We start from the raw sequence: 27,042 nt of genomic DNA on the forward strand, positions 1-27,042 counted from the left end.
CCCAAAATATCCACTCACCCCTCCGATCACCACTTACTCAACCCTGCCAATGCCAGCCTCCATGCTATTGCTCCCTGAAGAGCTGAGGGAGCTATGGTAGGACCACCATGGATAGTCCCACATATGCCACTGCTTCAAGTGCAAAGAAAATATTTTTGTGGTGCTGCTGCTTGAGGTATGCCAAGAATTTAAATCAGCAATGCTCTGGGGAGTGTCCTCCCATGCTATGGCTTCTTCCTCTCCCTCCCCCCCTCACTGCCTCCCCAACTTCCCAAGATCAGGAGTGGTAAGAGTTAAAGCAACACAGCTAACACAGCAAGAAAAAAAACTGGGAAGTGTAAAAAATGGGAAGGAACTAGAAGAACTTGACAATTCCAGGTTTCAGAGTAGCAGCGTGTTAGTCTGTATTCGCAAAAAGAAAAGGAGGACTTGTGGCACCTTAGACTAACAAATTTATTTGAGCATAAGCTTTCGTGAGCTACAGCTCACTTCCTCGGATGCATTCAGTGGAGTAATTCCATTGGCTACATTTCAGGGAGTTTAGTTAGGTTATAACAAGATTCACTTTGTTTTATTTAAAATTTAAAAAGCAGCCTGTTAGAGAAGTTTGGAGCTATTGTGGTTCTTTACTTAGAGAACGAAAAAAAAAAAAAAAAAAGCAAGAATTGGGGCCAAATTTTTAAAAAACTTAGGTTGACTATCAATAAGGACTCATTTTTAAGTGTTCCCTGTGCTAAATCTTTGTTGTAACCTTTGACAAAAAAAGTTACAGAAAATCCATTTGCTTCCTGAAGAGTTTGCATGAAATTTGGTGACTAAATTCAACTGCTCAAATGTGAAAGATGATTTTAGTTCACTGTAAATACAAACCTCAAAAGCAACACTAACTATGGAGTCACTTCCAATACTTCTAATTACTATGTTAAATATGCACAGTGCTTAATTTGTCATGAAAGAGGTGCTGAGGCTCAAGCATTTTTTTTTTTTATATTTATAACTGATGCAACAAGCCCAGAGGTGTTGGGGCTATGAACTGCCAAGTCTAGAGGTGCTGGGGCTCAGCCCTGGCACAAATTAAGCATTGTATATGCACCTTAAATAATAAATATGCAACATGGCAGAGTTCAGATTGCTGTGGATACTTAATTTCTTCTGCTCAGAGTAAGAAAAAAATTATGCAAAAAATTGATGCAAAGTTAGGAAAATTAAATGTGTTATATATCTGAAAATGTAATCTAGGGCCAGTACATTCAAAGTCCACAACTGCACTTTTAAGTTCAGGGTGCAAGGTGCAAAGCGTGTAACTTTAAACTGAATGTGTAAGCCAATGATTACACATTCAACAGGGGCAGAGAGGTGATGGGAAGGTCCACAGAGATCAAAGTTAAGATGGGCTTGTCAGTCTCAGTCCAATTTGTCCACCCACCATATCAGACATCCTTGAGAACTCAATTTGGTATTGCGCAGTCCTAGGAATCAAGAATTTTAAGTTTTCATTAAATAAAATGTTATAAACTCATTTGCAGCATTATTGTAGCTCTGTTGGCTCCAGGATTTTAGAGAGATAAGGTAGGTAAAGCAGTATCTTTTACTGGACCAACTTCTACTGGGGAAAGAGACAACCTTGTGAGCTACACAGAGATCTTCAGCTTTATAACGTCAAACAGCTGTAGCATAAAGTCAACAATATTCATCTGGAATACGAGCACGTGTTAGTTGAAAATCAGTAAATAATGGATAAAATGCTGACTATTTTCAGCCCAAAAAAGGAAAGGGGGTAAAATCAAGGTTTGGATTTTTAGGGTTTGGGCTCACAATACTGTGAATTTACATACTTGAACAATTGATTAAAAGTGGCCATTTGCACACAATCACAGCAATTGTGGTCTTAAGGTTTTGAAAATTCTGGCCTTAAGTAATCATTCTGAATGTTACAAAAAAAATCTATAATCAATTTTACTTATCCTTCTGGACATTGGTCACTCAGGGAGCATGAGCTTTGATCATCTAAAAAACTAGCAAGCTCTGAATCATCAGATTATTACAAACTTAGGTGCTCCCAATCCTTATGGAGAGCCTACAGGTTAGGTTGCCAGTTTTCTTGAATAGAAAGGTCCCCATTAAATTAAGAGGCCAGCAAACATCACACACAAAACTGACAGGTCCTTCGGAAGGAGACTGGGCATGTTCTAAATAGCACTGTATCTTGGTGAAAGTTAAATAGGGAGAAAGGACAGAGCAACAAGCTTGGCCTCTTTCCTGAACCAGGTAACGTCCACTAGAACGACTACCTTCCAGGACAGTAGAGGCAAGAACTTCCATAGGCTTCCATTTCTGCTTCAGTTATTTTCTAAAAAAAAAAGTGCACTCTGTTGATATAACCATTAAAAAACATGTTGACTTACATTAAATTTGGTATATCTTTTTGCTATTTAGGAAGGAGTTCTATAACTACATATATTTAAGCAATTATATAGCTTAATGTTTTTAGATTCTCAATTGCATATTTTAGTAAGTTAGAAAACGGTTAATACATTACTTATTTACTAGATAATTAACTTTTGCTCATGATTGTCAAGCTGCATTAGGATAGTAAATGGAATTAAATTAAAACAAAACAATAAGCAGTTTTTATTATTAAACAAAACAACCTTAAGTGTTTTGGATTCCTAAACACCTCTTATCAAAACATGTTTCACATTTAATACAAAATGATTTATTAAAACAGGATTAACTGAATTAAACTGATTTCAGGTCTGCCTGGGAAAACTTTCAAATTACTCCTGGAGGAATTCTGCACCAAAAACTAAAAAATTCTGTGCACAATATTTTAAAATTCTGCATATTTTATTTGTTAAAATAATGCAATATAATCACACTGGTTTCAATTATTTTGGTAATTTATTTAAACTACAATACAATGGGTGAAGAATGGATGTGGGGAGCACTGGAGGAAATCCCCCAAACACGCTCTGTTTAATAGTAATGTAACGAGTATTGACCCTTTACTTCGGTTATTAGTCAACAAATATATGCAGCCATATGCTCAGTATTACATCATAGGCAACTGAAGAGCAAGCGAGGGCTGGGGACTCAAACTCACAATTTATATGGGCTACCATCTCCAAAAAAAAGTCAGGCAGGCTGCTACATTTTGCTCTACCTGAGGGGACACACCTACCTCCCCAGAAACACCCCAAAGCCACGCCCCTTCATGCCAAGCATGCCGCAATAGCGGGAGAGGACAGAGTGTCTCTCTCTGCCTCAAACGCATGACTGCCCCTCCTGTCCATGCAGTAGTTTATGTCTCTACCGGCTGCCCCAGGCGCCTGAACCGACCTGCCTGCGCCACAGGGAGGGCCGTGTGACCGCTTTTGCAGCTTTCCTTTGCTTCCCCCCATCAGAAGTCATTTTTCTGTGGAGAAGCAAAGAAATCCATGGGGGGCCATGAATTCTGCGCATGCGCAGTTGTTGGATCATATTAAAGAAGTTCTGTATTAAAATCACAAATGAGTTTGATTCCCCATAGTTCAAATTCCAGGGTATTACTAATTAAGAGGTCTCTTGGTTTTTGGTACTGTTTCTCTCCCTCTATGTGTGAAACTTGCAAGCTGCTAACTGTGTTAGTACATTCTAAGACAGAGTCTGTTCTCAAAGCAATTCACAGAGAGAGAGACTCAAAGCAATACTCTAAGAACAGAAACAGCACCCAGAGACTCCCCGCCCTTTTGTTGTATTAACAATTGTGATTAAAATAGAGATAGAGGATGTATGTGGATGGATGCTTGGTGTGGATAATAAATGAATGATCAGGGAGGTGCCAGCCTAAGAATCCAGTGTCCATCGGCTGAAGAAGGCGTCAAGTGGAATTAACCAGAGGACCCCCCGGAGGGCAGACTGGAATCCACCCAACAGCCTCAAGAATGGGAGAACCAAAGAACAAGATAACATCTTGGAGCCGTCAGGAATGTGCTATCTGCGATTGATTCAGCAACAGCATGATGAAGCAATTCCCATAGACTGGCATAGGAAGAAATTCCTATAAAAATAGACTCTAAAAAGTGAGAACTTTGGGGTCTGATTCTGCAAACCAACTTCCAGGAGCATCAGATGAGCATCTGACAAGGCCCTGCTCCCTCCTCATGTCCAGGCCACCTGGCCAGTGGCTTGGCATGAGCAACTCTAAGGCTGGTAACTATGATAACAACCTTGCAGAACCTGTGTGTGTGTGTATGTAAATATGAGATTGAATGGAATGTTATAACTAGAACTAACTGCTTACTAGGATTCTTTCTGTATTCACAATAAATGTGGTATTTTGCCTTTTTCCCTTTAATAAGATCCTGCTGGTTTTTATTTTATTGGTATAACACAGTAATGCAGAAGTCCCCCAGGAATATCAAATATGTCTAAGTGAAAGTGACTAGAGTTTAAGTTCCTACTCATCTAAGTCTCTTAAAAATGAGAGTCTCCTAAAGGGATCGTCTACCCTACAAAGTTAAGTTGGCTTAACTACAATGCTCAGGGCTACCAAAAATTGCACTCCCTGTGCGACGTAGTTAAGCCAACTTAAATCCCAATGTGTAGACTTTGCTCGGTCAATGGAAAACTTCTGTTGACCCTAGCTACACCTCTAAGAACTACTTCTGTTGCTGTAGTAAGTGTCTCTACTACACAGTGCTACAGAGGCTCAGTTGTAGTACTACGGCTGTGCCGCTGTAGTGTTTCTAGTTTAGATGTACCCTAAGACAAGTTACTTCAGCTGACCTATCATGCCATATTTACAAAGCTTGACCTCAAAAGTTAGAATAATCTTTCTTTACATAGGAAAAGATCTTTATATAGAAACACAGCCTTTAATTCACTTCATTTTTGATAGAGGCTCATGGATTCAGCATATTTATTTTTATTTAAATGAAAGAGATTACAATAAGTTTAGGCCTTATATTTTGTATTAAATTCAAATTTCATTTTAAAACAGGTTTATTTTTAAAAAGAAAATCATTTAAACATTTTTTAAAATAGATTTTATCCACTCTGCATACATGGTTGTAAACCAGAAGTTTGTAAACTTTTAAATATCACCATGTATTTTTTCTGAAGCTTTGACATCAATTAAGACCATTTTTAAAAAAAATCATACCCCTAGAAAAAGTACCTGGAGAAGTGTCTATCTTTTTCCAGAGATGGTTAATCCAAACAAGAGCACCACATAGCACCATAAGAATTCGCTACAGCACTAAAGTTAAAAATCTGATTATAAATGCCATTTTTCTGGAGTTTAATTTTAGGCTGAAAGTTCACGTGTTGATTTTCAACTGATACTGATTTAAGTGATAGCTGCACAATTACTGTAGGTAAGGGAGAAACTATTGTAGGTATAAACAATAGGTTACACAGCCTTGGACATTAGAACCTGTTTTATTAAGAAAATGTTAGCTGGGGCAAGGGATTTAGTTTTAGTCATGTTTCAGAGTAACAGCCGTGTTAGTCTGTATTCGCAAAAAGAAAAGGAGTACTTGTAGCACCTTAGAGACTAACCAATTTATTTGAGCATGAGCTTTCGTGAGCTACAGCTCACTTCATCAGATGTATACTGTGGAAACTGCAGCAGACTTTATATATACACACAGAGAATATGAAACAATACCTCCTCCCATCCCACTGTCCTGCTGGTAATAGCTTATCTAAAGTGATCATCAGGTGGGCCATTTCCAGCACAAATCCAGGTTTTCTCACCCTCCACCCCCCCACACAAATTCACTCTCCTGCTGGTGCTAGCCCATCCAAAGTGACAACTCTTTACATAATCAAGTCGGGCTACTTCCTGCATAAATCCAGGTTTTCTCACATCCCCCCCACCCCCATACACACACAAACTCACTCTCCTGCTGGTAATAGCTCATCAAAACTGACCACTCTCCAAGTTTAAATCTAAGTTAAACCAGAACATCTGGAGGGGGGGGGTTGGAAAAAACAAGAGGAAACAGGCTACCTTGCATAATGACTTAGCCACTCCCAGTCTCTATTTAAGCCTAAATTAATAGTATCCAATTTGCAAATGAATTCCAATTCAGCAGTTTCTCGCTGGAGTCTGGATTTGAAGTTTTTTTGTTTTATCATGTCTGTGATTGCGTGACCAGAGAGATTGAAGTGTTCTCCGACTGGTTTATGAATGTTATAATTCTTGACATCTGATTTGTGTCCATTTATTCTTTTACGTAGAGACTGTCCAGTTTGACCAATGTACATGGCAGAGGGGCATTGCTGGCACATGATGGCATATATCACATTGGTGGATGTGCAGGTGAACGAGCCTCTGATAGTGTGGCTGATGTTATTAGGCCCTGTGATGGTGTCCCCTGAATAGATATGTGGGCACAATTGGCAACGGGCTTTGTTGCAAGGATAAGTTCCTGGGTTAGTGGTTCTGTTGTGTGGTATGTGGTTGTTGGTGAGTATTTGCTTCAGGTTGCGGGGCTGTCTGTAGTCATGGGATCTTTAATTTCTGCCTCTCTCACTGATTGTTTATGCAGAAAAGGCCTTGTAATGATGTAGAAATATTTACAGGGCTTACTGTTACATATAAATAGAAATTTAGAAATTATCTAAATACCTAAGATTTTAGAAGTCTAGTTTTAAGATTGTACAATCAAGGCCAAATTCAGCTAAGCTGGTGAAAGGCAGTATGCGTCTCCCCATGAGTTCCTCTGCCCCTTGGAAAGTCCACCCTTGCAGAGGTGAGGCAGTGCCACCACCCTTCATGAGTTTACTACTGGGTATGCAAGAAGGTTTAACTCACTGTTGCTCAAAAGGTCAATTAGTGGGGGATTTTTTTTTTTTTTAAGAGTCACTGAATGCGCTATGTAAATCTGTCAGGATGTATACTGTTTGAATGGGCCCCTCCTCTGTCAAACCTAAACACAGACTTCAGTTTTCATAATATTTATTCTATTTTCTGTAGAGTAGACCCATTTTAAAGCAAGCATCAGAGGTGAGTTGCACATGCACTGTATTTTTGCTTCATTACTTATTAATGATAAAATTTGGATTGCTGATAACATATCTAGAGTGCTCATTTTATGCAGTTCTCACTCCAATGCTCATGTTTTCCTTTTAAAATAGCCTGGTAACTTTTACTGTCTAAGTAGTTGTAACTTGGTATTTTAATAAAAAAGATGTGGAAAAATCACCTGTTTATTATAGCATTGGTAGTAAATATGGTTGAGAGTAAAATGCTGTCAGTTACAACTCTGTTTCCAGGTGCTCATCACTTTCCAAAGGAAATCTCTTCAGCTGAAACAGTTTTCCTTACTTTGTCTCATCAAAAGGTAAATTTTCTAGGAAAATCTGAGCCATTTATGATGAGCTGTTTTGAAGTTAAAACTACAGAAATAAACTTTGTTCTTGAGACTGAAGAAAATTAGCTTTAAGAAGCCTCAGGGGAGAAACTGCACATCCAGCTATCAGACCATGGAGTGTTACCCAGTATTAACAGGCATCAGCTAGTCTTTGGCTTACCAGTGCCCTTTAGGTGTGAAAATAAGACAGGCTGAGAATTATATTGCTTAGCCTTAGCGTAACTGTTGATTGTGGACTTCAGGGTTATGTTTGTTTTTTCATTAAAAACTGAGGGGTAGATAAGAACATAAGAACGGCCATATTGGGTCAGACCAAAGGTCCATTTAGCCTAGTATTCTGTCTGCCAACAATGGCCAATGCCAGGTGCCCCAGAGGGAATGAACAGAACAGGTAATCATCAAGTGATCCATCCCCCGTCACCCATTCCCAGCTTCTGGCAAACAGAGGCTAGGGACACCATCCCTCCCATCCTGGATAATAGCCATTGATGGACCTATCCTCTAAAAAAAACTAGATAAATTCGTGAACCCTGTTATAGTCTTGGCCTTCACAACATCCTCTAGCAAGGAGTTTCACAGGTTGACTGTATGTTATGTGAAAAAATTCCTTTTGTTTGTTTTAAACCTGATGCCTATTAATTTCATTTGGTGGCCCCTAGTCCTTGTGTTATGAGGGGTAAACAACACTTCCTTATTTACTTTCTCCACACCAGTCATGATTTTATAGACCTCTATCATATCCCCCCTTAGTAGTTTCTTTTCAAAGCTGAAAAGTCCATCTTATTAATCTCTGCTCATATGACAGCCGTTCCATACCCCCTAATTATTTTTGTTGCCCTTTTCTGAACCTTTTCCCAAGTCCAGTATATCTTTTTTGAGATGGGGTGACCACATCTGCACACAGTATTCAAGAAGTGACCCATGGATTTATATAGAGGCAATATGATACTTTCGGTCTTATTATCTATCCCTTTCTGAATGATTCCCAACATTCTGTTCACTTAGACTGCTGCTGCATATTGAGTAGATGTTTTCAGAGAACTATCCACAATGACTCCAAGATCTTTCTTGAGTGGTAACAGTTAATTTAGACCCCATCATTTTATATGTATAGTTGGGATTATGTTTTCCACTGTGCATTACTTTGCATTTATCAACATTGAATTTCATCTGCCATTTTGTGGCCCAGTCACCCAGTTTTGAGAGATCCTTTTGTAGCTCTTCGCAATCTGCCTGGGATTTAACTATCTTGAGTAGTTTTGCATCATCTGCAAATTTTGCAGCTTCACTATTTACCCCTTTGTCCAGATCATTTATAATATGTTGAATAGGACTGGGCCCGGTACAGACCCCTGGGGGACACCACTATTTACCTCTCTCCATTCTGAGAACTGACCATTTATTCCTACCCTTTGTTTCTTATCTTTTAACCAGTTACCAATCCATGAGAGAACCTTCCCTCTTATTCCATGACTGCTTACTTTGCTTAAGAGCCTTTGGTGAGGGACCTTGTCAAAGGCTTTCTGAACATCTAAATACACTATATCCACTGGATCCCCCTTGTCCACATGCTTGTCGACCCCCTCAAAGAATTCTAGTACATTGGGGAGGCATGATTTCCCTTTACAAAAACCATATTGACTATTCCCCAACAAATTATGTTCATCTATGTGTCTGACAATTTTATCCTTTACTATAGTTTCAACCAGTTTGCCCAGTACTGAAGTAATTGCCAGAGTCACCTCTGGAGCCCTTGTTAAAAACTGGTGTCACATTAGCTATCCTCCAGTCATTTGGTACAGAAGCTGATTTAAATGATAGGTTACAGACGACAGTTAGTAGTCCTGCCGTTTCATATGTGACTTCCTTCAGAACTCTTGGGTGAATACCATCTGGTCCTGGTGTCTTATTACTTAGTTTATCAATTTGTTCCAAAACCTCCTCTGACGACACCTCAATCTGGGACAGTTCCTCAGATTTGTCACCTAAAAAGAATGCCTCAGGTTTGGGAATCTCCCTCACATCCTCAACCGTTAAGACCAATGCAAAAAAATTCATTTAGTTTCTCCGCAATGGCCTTATCCTTCAGTGCTCCTTTAGCATCTCGATCATCCAGTGGCCCCACTGGTTGTTTAGCAGGCTTCCTGCTTCTGATGTACTTAAAAAAACTTTGCTATTACTTTTTAAGTCTTTGGCTAGCTGTTCTTCAAATTCTTTTTTGGCCCTCCTAATTATTTTTACACTTCATTCACCAGAATTTATGCTCCTTTCAATTTTCCTCACTAGCATTTAACTTCCACTTTTTAAAGGATGCCTTTTTGCCTCTCACTGCTTCTTTTACTTTGTTGTTTAGCCATGGTGGCTCTTTTTTGGTTCTCTTACTGTGTTTTTTAATTTGGGGTATACATTTAAGTTGAGCCTCTATTATGGTGTTTTTAAAAAGTTTCCATGCAGCTTGCAGGGATTTTACTTTTGGTGCTGTACCTTTTAATTTCTGTTTAACTAACCTCCTCATTTTTGTATAGTTCCCCTTTCTGAAATTAAATGCTACAGTACATAAGAAGCATGTATTGCAACATTCAAGAATGTACAGTATAAATTAAACAGAAAATGCAAGAGTTAGGACTCTAACAGTAACATAGCACAACTGTAGTATGCACTCCTTTGTTCATTCTTTCCTTGTAAAATGTACACCACAGAACCAAGTTAACGTTAACTTTTGCATTTTCTGATTTTACATTTAAGCTGCAACTTGCATGCAAATTGTGTACTTGCAACATTAATTGTTTTAAGATCTGTAATCTTGACATAATGGGGTTTGCAAATAGAGTTTAGCAGAACTAAGATTTTTTTCCCCCAGTTTAAGTCAGACTTATTGAAGTCACCATAGGAACCTAAACGCCAGTTACAAAAGCAGGTTTCTTAAACTCATTTCTGCAACTAGAACTTAAAGAATACCACAAAAGACACCTCCATTTGAACACATGCCTGAAAATGCAAGAAAGGGCCATTTAAAAGAAAATTAAGATTTTGGAAACTGCCTCTGTTAGAAAAGATCTGAACTTCAAGAGTACCCTATCCTACAACACAAAACAGCCCCCTCCCCCACTAAAAGAAAACCTCAAAACACAGTAAATGTAACTCTCTCAGAAATCTCTATTACTGAGCTGGTGTTTTACTTTTTAAAATCCATTTCTTAAAGCTCAATGATGCACAGTGCGGGACACACACACACACACACAAAACAGTATTCATGAACTTACAAGTCAGAATGCTACTACATTTCCAGATCAACAGACTATACAAACCATTAGGGTTTTTTGGGATACTAATTAGCTTTGGATGTTGTCTAAAGATTCTAAAATAGCACAAAATTTAAGGTAGAAAATTAGAGTTACATAATTTGAAGAAGTAGGGAAAGCTTGAAGAAAACTAATTCCCATAACTCTGCCAGGCAGCAAGATTCTGTTTAACCTCTCCTAGATCCCCAAACAAATTTTCTAAAACAATATCCTTGAGTACAAAGACACCTTTGTACTGACATCAAGCTAATCAGTTTATAGTTACAGTGACAAATATTTTGGCAGAACGCCAAAGAACAAGGTGTTAACAACAAAGATGTAAAGGTGAATGTCAACTTGGTATAAAAACTTCCTGTTTTAATGGTCTCAAACTCACTGGTTATACTAATTTTATGTGTATGTGATGTATCATTTAAAAAAAAGAAAGTGTTCAACTGTTGAAACTTAGTTTCAACCCGATATTCTTCAACACCTGGAATTGCACAATTTGTTGACAAGCCCTCTGATATGCTTCCAAAGGAATGGACTTATTGGTAAAATTATCCTTCAAGCATCAAGTTTCCAGAGATAAACAGAACCATCTGAAGACATTTGATAAGAATACCACAATACTGGGGGAAAAACTGTAATTTAATGAGATTAAAAAAAAAATAAAAAAAGGTCACATTGAACCTAACATTAGTATTTAACATTTATGAAAAGAATGGAGATCTAAATATTGATTAGAGGCATTTCAAAACTCAATTGGGAAAACTTTTACAGGTGTTTTAAAACACTGGAAGCATGGGAAAACATCTAGAGACATTCTTCAGACCCAGCTCTTCTTTCATTCCACCAGTTATCAAGCAGGACCAAAATTAATTGCATAGAGGATTAATGGGGTGCCAGAAACAATTAGATGTTTTTTCTGCAAACTAGTGACTAAACAGTTCTCGTTTTAAAAAGCAATGGTGAGCATTAGGACTGTTACTGCTTTTGTCTATCCTCAGAATCTCTCTCTCAGCCACCCTGTATCTACCTCTACAGGGAAGCATTAAGCTGAAGCAAAGTAGTATTACACTTGCAGCTGGTCACATAATGGAAGTGATTAGAATCACACAGTCCAGCTTTGTTGTGGGGTAATTTGTTCATGACATTAGCTGCCTATTAGTCTATGTCCTGAAGCATGAAGATTGATTACACCTGTAAAATCTTATAGCCAGTGTAACTGCAGGCTACCTTTATTATGCTATGGAATAGTCATCCACAGGTAAAAAAAGAAAGCCCCATACTGCAGGACACATGCCAGAAAGTGCTGCAGTGAACAAGCTTACATTAGCGAGGAAGAATTAAGTGATTTCCTAAGTCTCTCTTCACCTTTAGATGTCAAATTTATTATTTTCACTTTGCTGCTTTAATATTCTGTGACAGTGAGTTCTACAAGTTAAGTAAAGTAGTATTAAAAAACCCAGTATTTCCCTGTATCTTTTGTTTCATTGAGTACCCTGTGTTCTTATATTGTGGAAGAGGGCAAAAAGATATGCCCAGCTGGCCTTCACATTTGTTTCACCCCTAGGTCAGGTTTCTCTTGCAGACAGACTCCCATATATCTTGACTGAATTAAAGCCATGTTAGTTCAGCCTTTGAATTCCCTTTTACCCCTTCCAACACATCAACAATACCTGTTAATCTGTTATGAAAGGAACTTCAGGATGCAGACAGGAGTGAGCTACTGTCTCTTAATCTAGGTGATAATGTTATACTTAACCTAGACAATATTCATCTCTGGGGAAATTTAACTTTTATTCTAGCACAGCCATAGTATAATGAACTCTTTATAAAGCTAACAAATTAGAAAGAAGTAAAAACAATCGCCACCCTGCTAGGGTGTGTCCACAGTAGGAGAAAAAGTGTTCTCTTACCACATTATAAAATTCCAGTGAAGACAAGGCAGTCTCTAGTTTTCACCTGTTCACAAGTTGAGTTAAACACTAGCAGGAATGCAATGTTTACCTCGACCTGCTAATAGTGTTAAAACTACAAACTGCCTTGCCTTCATTTGAACTTAACCTCATGTTGGTTAACGTGTGACCAGGCCACCTGTTTTCCTGACGAATGCATGATACTGTTAAGCTTTCAGTGGAAACAAAGGGAGACATGAGCAACTGCCTTTAAACAATATACAAAAAGTTCACTGGAGAATGCTGATTCAGCTTTAATGTTTCTATCCAATTTGAGTAAACTAAGCATTGAATATGTTCATAAATGAAGACTTCATATAAAAGCAGTATTTCTACTGAAGTGAGGATGGATTTTTGATGGAGCGAATGGGGTTTAAATCAATGTATTACAGACATTCCCAAATGTAAAAAGAAAAAAGAGAAAAGTAGCTTAGTAGCAGAGGTATAGGACAGAGGGGAATCTCGAGCCCTACAGCAATGGTGCACAATATGTTTCCAAACAGCTTGCTGCAAAGGATAGTTGGGAGTTCCCAGTGAAGATCAGTAAGAAGTCAGTACATGTCAACATGGAGAAACAGGATAATGTCTAATTGGGACTTTTAAAAAAAAAATTAGACTAGTGCAAAATATGTGACCGTGTGCATGGATACTGCTTTATACATAGTAGACACGACCAATGCACAAAATTAGTGAACTTACCTTTTCTTTGAATAAAAATCCTGAGCAGAGGATTGGCTGTGGAAACTGCTTTATGATAATTGTCATCATTGTTGATAGGCAGCAGATCTCCATGAATGTCTATATACCCAACTAAAACTTCAACATTGGGGATCTTGTGCACATGCTGCAATAATCCATAGAACTCCTCAAACTTTCCAGGTTTGGATCTTTCCAGAGAAAACCGTCGAAATTCAGCTCCAAACTACAAGACAGACATCTGATTTTAGTAAGACAGAAATCACCATGTACCCCAAGACAACAGGACAACTTGAAAGTTACAGTAAGTGCTCACCAGGTCAAAAATTTAATTTACAAAAATATGATAAATATGATAAACTTATTGCATAGCCAAAAGGTTCTAAAGATTTGAGTGAAAAGGTGACCTTTTAGATGTACTAATATCAGAGGCCATGCCACATAGTTCAGAATATGTATACAATTATTTCTGTCTTGAAGTAATCTGCTCCAATGCGAAGTCTTCATCAGAATGTGTTTACTTTTGATTCTGTGCAAATATTTTTGTTTTTACTGTTATATTTCACTCAGAGCCCAAATAACCACATGTAAAGTTAAAGCCTGGTCTACACCTAAAAATCAGATCAACCTAGCTACACTGCTCAGGGCTCTGAAAAATTCTGCACCCTGTGCGATGTAGCTATATAAACATATGCCCCAACTGTACATTAAGTTGGTAGTGATTGCACGTCTAACAGTGAATGCCAGTGAAAATGAGGTAAGATCAGAGGCTAAAATAGGAAAAGAACAAGTTAAAAATTACTTAGACAAGTTAAATGTTTTCAAGTCAGAGCCTGATGAAATGCAACCTAGAATACTCAAGGAGCTGTCTGAGGAGATATCTGAGCCATTAGCGATTATCTTGGAAAATTAATGGAAGACTGGAGAGCTCCAGAAGACTGGAAAAGGGCAAATATAGTGAGAATCTACAAAAAGGAAAATAAGGACAACCCAGGGAATTACAGACCAATCAGCTTAACTTCTGTACCAGGAAAGATAATGGAGCAAATAATTAAACAATCAATTGCAAACATCTAGAACATAAGGTGATTAACAGTCCAAATGGCATTTTGGGCTGTATAAGTAGGGGCATTGCTAGCCGATCGAGGGACGTGATCGTTCCCCTCTCTTCAACATTGGTGAGCCCTCATCTGGAGTACTGTGTCCAGTTTTGGGCCCCACACTGCAAGAAGGATGTGGAAAAATTGGAAAATGTCCAGCGGAGGGCAACAAAAATGATCAGGGGACTGGAATGCATGACTTATGAGGAGAGGCTGAGGGAACTGGGATTGTTTAGTCTGCAGAAGAGAAGAATGAGGGGGGATTTGATAGCTGCTTTCAACTACCTGAAAGGGCGTTCCAAAAAGGATGGATCTAGACTGTTCTCAATGGTAGCAGATGACAGAACAAGGAGTAATGGTCTCAAGTTGCAGTGGGGGAGGTGTAGGTTGGATATTAGGAAAAACTTTTTCACTAAGAGGGTGGTGAAGCACTGGAATGTGTTACCTAGGGAGGTTGTGGAATCTCCTTCCTTTGAAGTTTTTAAGGTCAGGCTTGACAAAGCCCCGGCTGGGATGATTTAGTTGGGGATTGGTCCTGCTTTGAGCAGGGGGTTGGACTAGATGACCTCCTGAGGTCCCTTCCAACCCTGATATTCTATGAACAGTCAGGGTGGATTTATCAAGAACAAAACTTGTCAAAACTTTCTGTGACAGCGTCAGGCCAGATGACAGGAGAGTGATTTTTTTTGGGGGGGGGGGGGGTGTCCAATGTGTTTTATTGGGCAGGAACCAATTCCAGACTAGACACAAAGGGACACAGATCACGACCCGGCCTGGGGGGGCTCTCTGCAGGACACGCCACCCCCCCAAGGCAGATATATTAGTCACAGGTTAAGTAGGTCCCTTTTCCCTGGGTAAGGTAACAGGGAAGGTTCCAGAACAATCAGGAAATTTCTGGAAACAATTAAGGCAGACTGGCTGATTAGAACACCTGTAGCCAATCAAGAAGCTGCCAGAATCAATTAAGACAGGCAGGCTAATCAGGGCACCTGGGTTTAAAAAGGCTCTCACTTCAGTTTGTGGCACACATGCAAGGAGCTGGGAGCAAGAGGCATAAGAAGCTGAGAGTGAGAAGGCGTACTACTGGAAGACTGAGAAGTACAAGCATTATCAGACATCAGGAGGAAGGTCCTCTGGTAAGAATAAAGAAGGTGTTGGGAGGAGGCCATAGGGAAGTAGCCCAGGGAGTTGTAGCTGTCACGCAGCTGTTACAGGAGCCACTGTAGACAGCTGCAATCCACAGGGCCCTGGGCTAGAACCCGGAGTAGAGGGCAGGCCCAGGTTCCCTCCATTCCCCCAACTCGATACCGGAGGAGTTGAACTGGACTGTGGGTTTCACTAGAGGGGAAGGTCTCCAGCCTGTTCCCCGATCCACTAGGTGGATCAGCAGAGACTGTGGGGATTGTTCTTCCTTTCCACATGCTCGCCAGTGATGAGGCTAACTGAGCGAACAGCAGATTTGAGCCATGAAAGTGGCCAAACTGAGGGCTGCTGTGAACCTCTGAGGCGAGCAAATCCGTCAATAAGCGCAGGACCCACTAAGGCAGAGGAGGAACTTTGTCACACAGGGTAACAAGCCTTGTGGATGGGGGGGTGGGGAGGGGAGTGGTAGACATGGTATATCTTGACTTTAGTAAAGCTTTTGGTACTGTCTCCCATGACCATCTCATAAACAAACTAGGGAAATGCAACCTAGATGGAGTTACTAGTGGGGACATAACTGGTTGGAAAACCATTCCCAGAGAATAGTTATCAGTGGTTCACAGTCATGCTGGAAGGGCATAACAAGTGGGGTCCCGCAGGGATCAGTTCTGGGTCCAGTTCTGTTCAATATCTTCATCAATAATTTAGATAATGGCATAGAGAGTACACTTATAAAGTTTGAGGATGATGCCAAGCTGGGAAGGGTTGCAAGTGCTTTGGAGAATAGGATTAAAATTCAAAATGATCTGGACAAACTGGAGAAATGGTCTGAAGTAAATAGGATGAAATTCAATAAGGACAAATGCAAAGTATTCCACTTAGGAAGGAACAACCAGTTGCATACATACAAAATGGGAAATGACTGACTAGGAAGGAGTAATGCGGAAAGGGATCTGGGGGTCATAGTGGACTACAAGCTAAATATGAGTCAACAGTGTAACACTATTGCAAAAAAAAGCGAATATCATTCTGGGATGTATTAGCAGGAATGGTGTAAGCAAGACATAAGTAGTAATTCTTCCGCTCTACTCCACGCTGATTAGGTCTCAACTGCAGTAGTGTGTCCAGTTCTGGGAGCCACATTTCAGGAAAGATGGACAAATTGGAGAAAGTCCACAGAAAAGCAACAAATGATTAAAGATCTAGAAAATATGACCTATGAAGGAAGATTGAAAAATTTGGGCTTGTTTAGTTTGGAAAAGAGAAGATGGAGAGGGAACGTGATAACTGTTTTCAAGTACATAAAAGGTTGCTACAAGGAGGAGAAAAATTCTTAACCTCTGAGGATAGGATAAGAAGCAATAGGCTTAAATTGCAGTAAGGGAGGTTCAGGATGGACATTACCACAAAATTCCTGTCAGGATGGTTAAGCACTGGAATAAATTGCCTAGGGAGGTTGTGGAATCTTCATCATTGGAGATTTTTAAGAGCAGGTTAGACAAACACCTTTCAGGGATGGTCTAGATCAGGGCGGCCAACCTGAGCCTCTGAAGGAGCCAGAATTTACCAATGTACATTGCCAAAGAGCCACAATAATAAGTCAGCAGCCCACCATCAGCTCCCCAACCCCACTCCCAGTGCCTCCCATGCACCAGCAGCCCTGCTGATCAGCACCTCCCACTCCCTTCCCACACCTCTCAGTCACCTGTTTTGTGGCATGCAGGAGGCTTGGGAGCTAGGGGTGACGAAGAGAGGAGCAAGGCTACTGCAGGCTCAGGGGAGGGGGTGGGAAGGGGTGGAGTGGGAGCAGGGCCTGTGGCAGAGCCAGGGGTTGAGTAGTGAGCACCCTCTGGCACACTGGAAAGTTGGCACCTGTAGCTCCAGCCCCAGAGTCGGTGCCTACACAAGGAGCTGCATATTAACTTCTGAAGAGCTGCATGTAGCTCCAGAGCCACATTTTGGCCACCCCGGTCTACAGAATACTTAGTCCTGCCATGGATGCAGGGGACTGGACTAGATGACCTCTTGTGGTCCCTTCCAGTCCTAGGATTCTAGATGCAGCTAGGTAAATGGAAGAATTCTTCCATTTACCTATGTCAAGGTTCCTCCCCCACTCTGAACTCTAGGGTACAGATGTGGGGACCTGCATGAAAAACCTCCTAAGCTTATCTTTACCAGCTTAGGTCAAAACTTCCCCAAGGTACAAAATATTCCACCCGTTGTCCTTGGACTGGCCGCTACCACCATCAAACTAATACTGGTTACTGGGGAAGAGCTGTTTGGACGCGTCCTTCCCCCCAAAATACTTCCCAAAACCTTGCACCCCACTTCCTGGACAAGGTTTGGTAAAAAGCCTCACCAATTTGCCTAGGTGACTACAGACCCAGACCCTTGGATCTTAAGAACAATGAACAATCCTCCCAACACTTGCACCCCCCCTTTCCTGGGAAATGTTGGATAAAAAGCCTCACCAATTTGCATAGGTGACCACAGACCCAAACCCTTGGATCTGAGAACAATGAAAAAGCATTCAGTTTTCTTACAAGACGACTTTTAATAAAAATAGGAGTAAATAGAAATAAAGGAATCCCCCCTGTAAAATCAGGATGGTAGATATCTTACAGGGTAATTAGCTTCAAAACATAGAGAACCCCTCTAGGCAAAACCTTAAGTTACAAAAAGGATACACAGACAGAAATAGTTATTCTATTCAGCACAATTCTTTTCTCAGCCATTTAAAGAAATCAAACTAACACATACCTAGCTAGATTACTTACTAAAAGTTCTAAGACTCCATCCCTGGTCTATCCCCGGTAAAGACCAGCATATAGACAGACACACAGACCCTTTGTTTCTCTCCCTCCTCCCAGCTTTCAAAAGTATCTTGTCTCCTCATTGGTCATTTTGGTCAGGTGCCAGCGAGGTTACCTTTAGCTTCTTAACCCTTTACAGGTGAGAGAAGCTTTCCCCTGGCCAGGAGGGATTTCAAAGGGGTTTACCCTTCCCTTTATATTTGACAACCTAGCTACCATCTGTCAGAGGTGATTTTCCTACACCAACAAAAAAAACCCTTCCCTTGATATAGGAAGTGTCCATGCTACAGCTGCAGTGCCATAGATGTGCCACTGTAGTGTAGATAGGTTTCAGAGGAACAGCCGTGTTAGTCTGTATTCGCAAAAAGAAAAGGAGTACTTGTGGTTAGTCTCTAAGGTGCCACAAGTACTCCTTTTTGTAGTGTAGATGTACCCTGAGATGACACCAAACAATCTGAAAGACTGACTGGCAACTATATATGAATAGCTAAGATGAGCAATTAAAAGCATCAGTCATTTAGGATCTGGGTCACTCCAGAATATGACATCCGATTTTATATATGCATAAGAATCTAAGCAACAAAAACGTTAGATACTGCCAACTCATGTTTCTTAAACTTATGTACTTGAAGGTAAAACTTAAAATTTCAAAGCTATTACAGAGTGAGATTTTTCACACCATTTATCTGTATTATTGAAACCGGTTTTGTCTCATCTTAATCTAGGTTTAAAAAATTTTGCTGGTATCCAAGATTTTGCTTTCAGGACCCAATACAGTCACAAAAAGGCCAGCAACCCATTACCAGTCTAAGACCAAGCTTTAGCTTTAAAAAACTCCATTTCATCCTAATGTTTGAGAAGAAACTCATCAATATATGGAGAAAACTTAAAACCATGCAGTGACTGTATGCTGCAAGTCTGTATGCAACCCTGAAATAATACCTCAGAGGTATGAACCGACCCATTCATCTGAAAAGGGCAATACTAAAATCAGAGCAGAGGACACGTATCAATATTATTAAAGCAGAACCATCAAGTTAATCATATAGTTAATGATTTTGGTTTTGGATGCAGTGGCAGATATTGTGGTGGGGTGCCAGGGTGAAGTTAGTTACTTTCAAGGGTTGTTGGCATGAAGGAAATGAATTCATATTTCCGCCCTCCCTAATTTTAAGTCCCTTCTGCTCCTACCTAAAAAGGAGAGGCAAAGAGGGGATACAACCCCATTCCTCAAAAACTTCATAGGCCTGTTCACGCTAGCAAGATTCAGATTTTTATTTCACCACCAGTTCAGCCCTAATGACAGAAATGCTTTACAGCAGTAGTTCTCAACCTTTTTCTTTCTGAGTCTCCCCCCCCCCACAACATGCCATAAAAACTCCATAGCACACCTTTGCCAAAACAACTAGTTTTCTGCATAACGCCAGGAATGGCATTAGGGGCTAGCAATCAGGACAACTGTCTGGGGCCCCAGGCCACAGGGACACCCGTGAAGCGAAGTTGCTCAGGCTTCGGCTTCAGTCCCAGGTGGAAGGGCTCAGGGTCCTGGGCTTCAGCTTTCTGGCCTGGGCCTCAGCAAGTCTAACACTGGCCCTGCTTGGCAGACCCCCTGAAACCTGCTTGCAGACCCCTGGTTGAGAACCACTGCTCTACAGTGCAGCTCTACTGATAGTGAATCTACCTTGTACCAGCTTGCGCCACTCCTCCTGTATGGACCCTACTGATGTGCTTTAACAGTTCACTAATGCACTTTGCAGTAGTCCTGTTTCAAAGCAGACTGTCCCTTACTCAGTTCCCCAAACTTCAAGACTTCTCTCCCTCCTACATTATACTATTTATATTACAACAGTACCTAGAGACCATAACCAGCAAAGTGCCCCACTGTGCTAAGCACTGTTCAGACTGTATGAGTGAATGTAAGCTTTGGGGGCAGAGACTGAAGTCTACACGAGGAAAAAGGTATGTTTTTAAAATGTGATAGCTAACATAATCCCTTACATGAAACAAACAAGAAGGCAGGTTCAGGGGATGCAGGGGAGAAAAAGTCAGCAATAAAACTAGCCTGTTTTTGCATAGTCTGGGTATACAATTTGTAGGTGTAATAAGTCATCAATTCGCCACCTGCCTAGTCATTAGTTGATTGTTGGAAATATTTTTGTATATTCTGTAGCTGATCAGTAATGAACATGAGGTTGAACTGGATTTTTCATAATCAAGATGGGGAGTCCAAACTGACTGCTATATTCCAAATAGTTTGAAAGCTGTCAAATAGATCAAAATAAATATCTCTTAAAATGAACATCACAATGAGATGACACCCAAAAGTTTCCAGCAATTTCTATAATACAGTCACTTAGCAAAGCAAGAATTGTACAATTTAAGATTCTGGGAGCCATAAATGTAATAAATTGTATAAAACAGTTTGAGTGGATCAGGGAAGGATTAAAGAGACAGCACCACATTTCTTGGGTTCATGTTGCATAGTTTATGTCTAATGTGCCAATTAGGAAATGGGGCCTTTGCTATTGTTGTGACCAATTCTGTGTCTTCCTCATATTACTTTCAAAAATATCAGAAGTTTTATTTGCATTCAACTTGGGAGTCTGAAAACCCAGTAGAGACAAGGACCCTATCGTTTGCTCATTAGTAATGACACCAAGTCATCCAGTTAGCACAACAAATTAAGAATTCTATACCTTCTGAACTCCAACACTCCTCCCTCCCCTAAAGATTTTTAAATAAAGGATTCACTGCAAATACTCTTCTATAGATACTCTAAGTACTGTAACATTAGTCAACAATAAGGTAGAATGAATGACTCACATACTGATTTCAGTCACACCTGTGCATAATAAAACCTGCAGGAGGAACTCCCTTTAGTCAAGAGCAGTGTGCTTTATTATGACATCAATAAAAGAACTTCTCCTTTGTTCCCATTAACTGTTTCCCCAAGAACTTGAAATATGCAACATCCAAGGAATTTCCCACATATGTATATTGCAACTTTTTGTATATTACTTATAATTTTCCAGTAGTGCTGTAGTTTAATGTGACAGACATCAAATAAAATTTGACATGAGCTAAAAAGGACAGCATGTTTGAAGTTACAATATTGTAGCAGGGACAGCTTTTCAGAAATAATTGCACAGTTTCATGCATATGCTACAAGCATATTTATTGTGTCTGCATGCTTGTGCAGGTACTGCAATCATGCAAGTGAGAGTCTCAATCTGGCCCATATTTTTTCCAATGTAGTGCTTGTTGTTTCCACTTCAAAACAAATATTCTACTTTCATTGTAGTTTGTGTTCTTTCCCAAAAGATAATTTTTGCAATTGTACATCACGTATTTACTCTTAAAGAGACAAGCTGCACTATGCAAAACACAGGACAAGAAAGTTATGGGGGATTATTCAGACAGGAGAGAGTGCTTGAAGAGGTGGATTTCAGAATAGAGTAGAATATTTATCCAACAGTGGGCTGGTCTACACTGGCACTTTACAGTGCTGCAACTTTCTCGCTCAGGGGTGTGAAAAAACACACCCCTGAGCGCTGCGAGTTTCAGTGCTGTAACATGCCAGTATAGACTGCGCCCCCAGCACTGGTAGCTATGCCCCTCATGGAGGTGGGTTTTTTTTAGAGGAAGCGAGCTCTCCCAGCGCTCTGCCATGACTACACAAGCCAAGTTAAAGCGCTGCCATGGCAGCACTTTAACATTGCCAGTGAAGATGTGCCCTGTAGCACTTCAAAAAGCACAAATCTCTTCTCTATGCTAGGAAATTGTCAGATCTACACTGATAGTTACTGTTTTGAGAAAAGATAACCCTGATTTTCAGCATGCATTGTTACAGAGAACAGACTAATGCTGACTGGTCTTGTGCTGGCTGTAGCATCCTGCCTCTGTTACTTGATAACTTCTTGCAGTAATGATCTGAAGTAATGCAGACATACCTATCCATGTGTCTAGAATACTAGAACCAGTTTGACACAGAATTTGTCATACCAGATTGAACCTCGTGCCTCTAGAAAGAGGAACCTCAATACACTGCTTATTGTGCAGCTCTGTATTAAAGGGGGAAATGTCCCCATGACCTAAACAGCAATTTAAATATCATTATTTGGGATATAAGTTGTTACCCTTATTTCAGCAAATACAAACATATCTTAGTGATAAAATTATCCAGTCTTTAAAAAAAAGACCTACCTACAACATTTGTTGCAAAGAATTCCAGGGTGTGGTAAAGAGTAAAGCTTTACCATAAGTATATCTCTCTCCTCAACCCCAACCAGGGAAGATGATCATTATGACAAAAGATGTGCTGAATCAAAGCATTTCTACTGCAGTAGCATAAAGGCGCTCCAATCATGGTCCAGGAACCATCCCACTATGCTAGCTTGTACAAACACTTTACAAAAAAGACTGTCCTTCTCACTAAGAACTTACAGCCTCTTCTATCTATGTTGATATCAAACAGGCATGAACATAAAAATCTCTGGTTCCATGATATACTTTCAGCCTGTTTTCGAACACCCACATTTGTCTGGGGATTTTTGAGACCTAGAAGTCTGGGATGAAATAGGGTTTGTTTTTAAATATATACTCATGTGTTGCTTTAGCTATTTACAATGAAGAGAGTTAGAATAAAACTTCAGAGCAACTATAGTTTCACTCATGCTTAACTACTACTTGGAGTCATGGTCAGCAGGTGCCATCATCCTTTAGCTTCTGTTCACACAAATCTTCTGAAATTCTCCCATGGTTCCTCACTTGCTCTAGCACCAATACAACCTACAGCAGAAGATACTGGTATATTTTTACCACCATGTCACATAACCCTTAAAAATGCATATTCCCTGTCCACACTAAAGCTACCAGTTATTGTAAACTAAGATGGAATCTATAGAATAGACAGGACGCAGGATTTAAGGATTAGGCTTCACACTGGTAAAAATGTTTATAACCAGTCTGCATTACAACTTCCACTAGTGGAGAAACACACAAGTTTCCTCAGCGTATGTGCACTCTTAAGCCTTGCCTAGACAAGGGGAAAATGTGCTTTTTAGATCAGCATGAATTAAACTAAACCAAATTACAGCCATATTAATTCTGAACAACAGCATTCACACTGGGATTTAATATCATTTAATGTTGCATCCGATGAAGTGAGCTGTAGCTCACGAAAGCTTATGCTCAAATAAATTGGTTAGTCTCTAAGGTGCCACAAGTACTCCTTTTCTTTTTACGAATACAGACTAACACAGCTGTTACTCTGAAAACTGGTCCAATAAAAGATATTGCCTCATCCACCTTGTCTAAGTCAATTTAGTTAAAATGACATGAAACACTCCTTAACACCCCGTTTAGACACAGTTCAACACCTTGACAATTGTGGGTTATATGAGCAGATAAGATTCCAGAGCTGTTGTACTGCATCTAAATTAGGATCTTGTATAGACTAGGATAAAAGATTTTTTTCCCCAAAAAAACATGTTAGGAAGGCAACTTATTTTTGTTCTGTTCACACAAGATCCTTAAATCATGTTAACATGTTAGCTAGCATGTTTTTAAAAATACACTTATCCTAGTCTAGTCAAAAAGCATAGTATCAGGGGCATTTCAAAACATGTTAGCTAAACTGATTTTTGAGCACCTTTTTTTCCTAGTAATTTTCTTATATAGTCTCCATTTGTTTTTTTATATAGTTTGCATTCTGTTAGTCTGCATTCAGTTTCAGGGGGAACCTTTTCAGTCTTGTTTTACACTTCTGTAGAGTAATTGTAGGGAAAGCAGTGTGCCTGCCCAATTAGTAAAGTCATACTGTAACTTTTGTTAAAGAATATCAAGTTTTGCAGTGGATAATCATCTACAACCCTGTTGGGGATAGAGGGGGGAAAAAAGTGAAGAGTGATCTGACAAGGGGGCTAGTGCTGAGAGAAGGCTACAGGGACAATACCCAGCATTAATTATTACTAGTGTCAACCCTATGGTGATAGCTGTTTGACTAATACCACATCTTGCTCCTAGGCCATGGCACAGGGACCAAGCAAAAGGAACAGCCCTAGATCCCTTGAAAACATGGAGATGCACCCCTCTACCCTTAGGCAACCTGGATCTTCCTTGCAGACATACTCCCCACCCTGGCAAGGTGCCATCTGCAGGTGAGTCAGCAGCACTCCCAGCTCCCCCTCACCCCATACAGTATCCACCCAGTGCAGAACCAGCCCAGCCCCATGCCGGGACAACTCACAGGCAGCCCTGGGTGCGCTCCCACAAGAGATTCCCTGAGCCCAGATAGCCCCCTTCCTCAACGATCCCCTCCTGCTGGGGCCCCAATTTTCACTGGGGCTAGGGCTCGCCCTGCCCCCGGCGGCCCCTCACGGAGCGGACGCCCCCCCCCCCCCACAGCCTCCACTGGGGCTCGCCCTGCCCCCGGCGGCCCCTCACGGAGCGGACGCCCCCCCCCCCAGCCTCCACTGGGGCTCGCCCTGCCCCCGGCGGCCCCTCACGGAGCGGACGCCCCCCCCCCCCACAGCCTCCACTGGGGCTCGCCCTGCCCCCGGCGGCCCCTCACGGAGCGGACGCCCCCCCCCCCAGCCTCCACTGGGGCTCGCCCTGCCCCCGGCGGCCCCTCACGGAGCGGACGCCCCCCCCCCCAGCCTCCACTGGGGCTCGCCCTGCCCCCGGCGGCCCCTCACGGAGCGGACGCCCCCCCCCCACAGCCTCCACTGGGGCTCGCCCTGCCCCCGGCGGCCCCTCACGGAGCGGACGCCCTCCCCCCCACAGCCTCCACTGGGGCTCGCCCTGCCCCCGGCGGCCCCTCACGGAGCGGACGCCCCCCCCCCACAGCCTCCACTGGGGCTCGCCCTGCCCCCGGCGGCCCCTCACGGAGCGGACGCCCCCCCCCCCCCACAGCCTCCACTGGGGCTCGCCCTGCCCCCGGCGGCCCCTCACGGAGCGGACGCCCCCCCCCCCCACAGCCTCCACTGGGGCTCGCCCTGCCCCCGGCGGCCCCTCACGGAGCGGACGCCCCCGCCCTGCCCCTTCTCCTGGGGTCTCGCCCTCCAAAGGGTCGGTCCGCCCTCTGCGGCCCCTCACGGATCGTCGCCCTAGGCCCGCTACCCACCTTGCTCTTCACTTCCATGGTGCACAGGCCCCGGCTACCCCCAGCGCTGCGGTGGGTCCGGTTCATTCCGCCAGACGGTCTGTGTCCCCGGGCGCGCTGTGGGGGAAGGGGGAGAACCCGGGCAGCTCCGAGCCCAGCCTCCCAGCCACAACCTGCCGCCGAGCCGCCTCCTCACACGCACCCAGGCCGGGGGAAGAGCCGCCCCACAGAACGCCTAGCTGCGCCTAGCACCTGCCGCTCCCAGGAGAGGGCTAGGGGCAGGTAGCGCATGCGCGCCTGACACTCACAAAAGGGAGGGGGAGTCTCGGTGCACCTGCAGCGAGCGCGCATGCGCACCTGTCGCCCGGCGAACGAGAGGGAAAGAGCGCGTTGGCGCACCTGCAACCAGTGCGCGTGCGTCCAACGTGAGCCCCTGCTCGCCTGCTTTCCAAAGTGGAGGGCGCACGCGAGGCGGGGGGTTGGGAGGTGTCAGTCCCCTCCTGCTCCTGAGGTTATTGTAGGTAAAGACCCACGCTCAGAATTGGGATTGTGTGGGGGGACTCAGCACACCGCCCGATTAATCCTGGCATTGCAGCGGCGCAGTAACTGCCAGTGCTGGGATTGTGGGGGGCACAGTAACTCCCGGTGCTTAGATTGCAGGGAGCACAATAACCCCCCGGTGCTGGGATTGTGGGGGGGCATAGTACCCCACCCGGTACTGGGATTAAAGAAGCACTCATCCCCACAATTCTGGGATTATGAGGGCCACAGTGCATCTCCTATAGTGGGATCATGGGGGGGTGAAAGTACCCCTGTGAGGCTGGGAATATGTGGACGGGGACAGAATACGCCTCCTCTTGGTGCTGTGAGACTGTGTTCAAGGAAATAAGGGCTGTAGTATCCCACCAAAGATCAGGATTGGCTTCAACTACAAATAAACATAATCAGCTTTGTGAGGCCCTTCACTTTTAGGGATTCCTGCACATAGTTTTCTGGAGTTTATGTCCAGAAAGGACCATTAAATCATAACCATTAAATCCTGCACATCAGAAGCCATCAAATTTCTCTCAGATAGCCCTGTTGGGCCCAATTACTTCAGTCAAACTAAAGCCTTTCAGTCCTCAGAAAAATAGACTGTCTTGTGCCACAGGCAGAGGACAGACTGCTGCCAATGCCCTGAGAGGCCCATCCAATGCTGGGAATTGATTAGGTGAGACATGCCAAGATGATCCTGGGAAGTGATCCATGCCCCATGCTGCAGAGGAAGGTGAAAAACTCCCAAGATCCCTGCCAATGTGACCGGGGGTAAATTTCTTCCGAGCCCCAAATCTGAGGATCACCTGAGCATGTGAGCGGGGGCAAACCAGCCAGGCATCTAAAACACAATTCCTGATACCACCTCAGATGATCACTGATCTACCCCAACCAGTATCCTTCCTCTCCCAGATTATAATTGTACATTGGGAGGAAAAAATCCTTCTCATCCCCTTCAGGCAACCAGCTGAAGCCATGGAGCATGAGATTAGTTTATAGTCATTATTACAGAACAGAGCTACATATTTGGAATTTATGGGCCACTCTTCTC

At 42.3% G+C, this 27,042-nt stretch overlaps 1 protein-coding gene and 1 long non-coding RNA gene across 3 annotated transcripts in view; one reads left to right on the top strand and one right to left on the bottom strand.

Annotated features, from left to right (window-relative positions):
- Positions 1–25,780, bottom strand: part of PARD6B (par-6 family cell polarity regulator beta) — a 39,334-nt gene extending 13,554 nt beyond the window's left edge. The window contains exons 1-2 of the mRNA XM_048820093.2: positions 25,479–25,780; positions 13,303–13,525 (exon numbers count right to left, since the gene is read on the bottom strand). Coding sequence (XP_048676050.1) covers positions 13,303–13,525; positions 25,479–25,544 — 289 coding nt within the window. The 5' untranslated portion in view covers positions 25,545–25,780. The remainder of the gene's footprint in view (positions 1–13,302; positions 13,526–25,478) is intronic.
- Positions 1–27,042, top strand: part of LOC125622239 (uncharacterized) — a 60,270-nt gene that overhangs the window by 23,345 nt on the left and 9,883 nt on the right. The window contains exons 2-3 of one of the 2 annotated variants that reach the window (XR_012664701.1): positions 13,483–13,603; positions 24,380–24,513. This is a non-coding gene — a long non-coding RNA (uncharacterized LOC125622239). Of the gene's footprint in view, positions 1–13,482; positions 13,604–15,270; positions 15,536–24,379; positions 24,514–27,042 lie in introns of those variants that run through there. The other variant, XR_007352688.2, reaches the window with a different exon arrangement.

This window comes from Caretta caretta, chromosome 13 (genome assembly GCF_965140235.1).
Source record: "Caretta caretta isolate rCarCar2 chromosome 13, rCarCar1.hap1, whole genome shotgun sequence".
Taxonomy (NCBI): Eukaryota; Metazoa; Chordata; order Testudines; family Cheloniidae; genus Caretta; species Caretta caretta.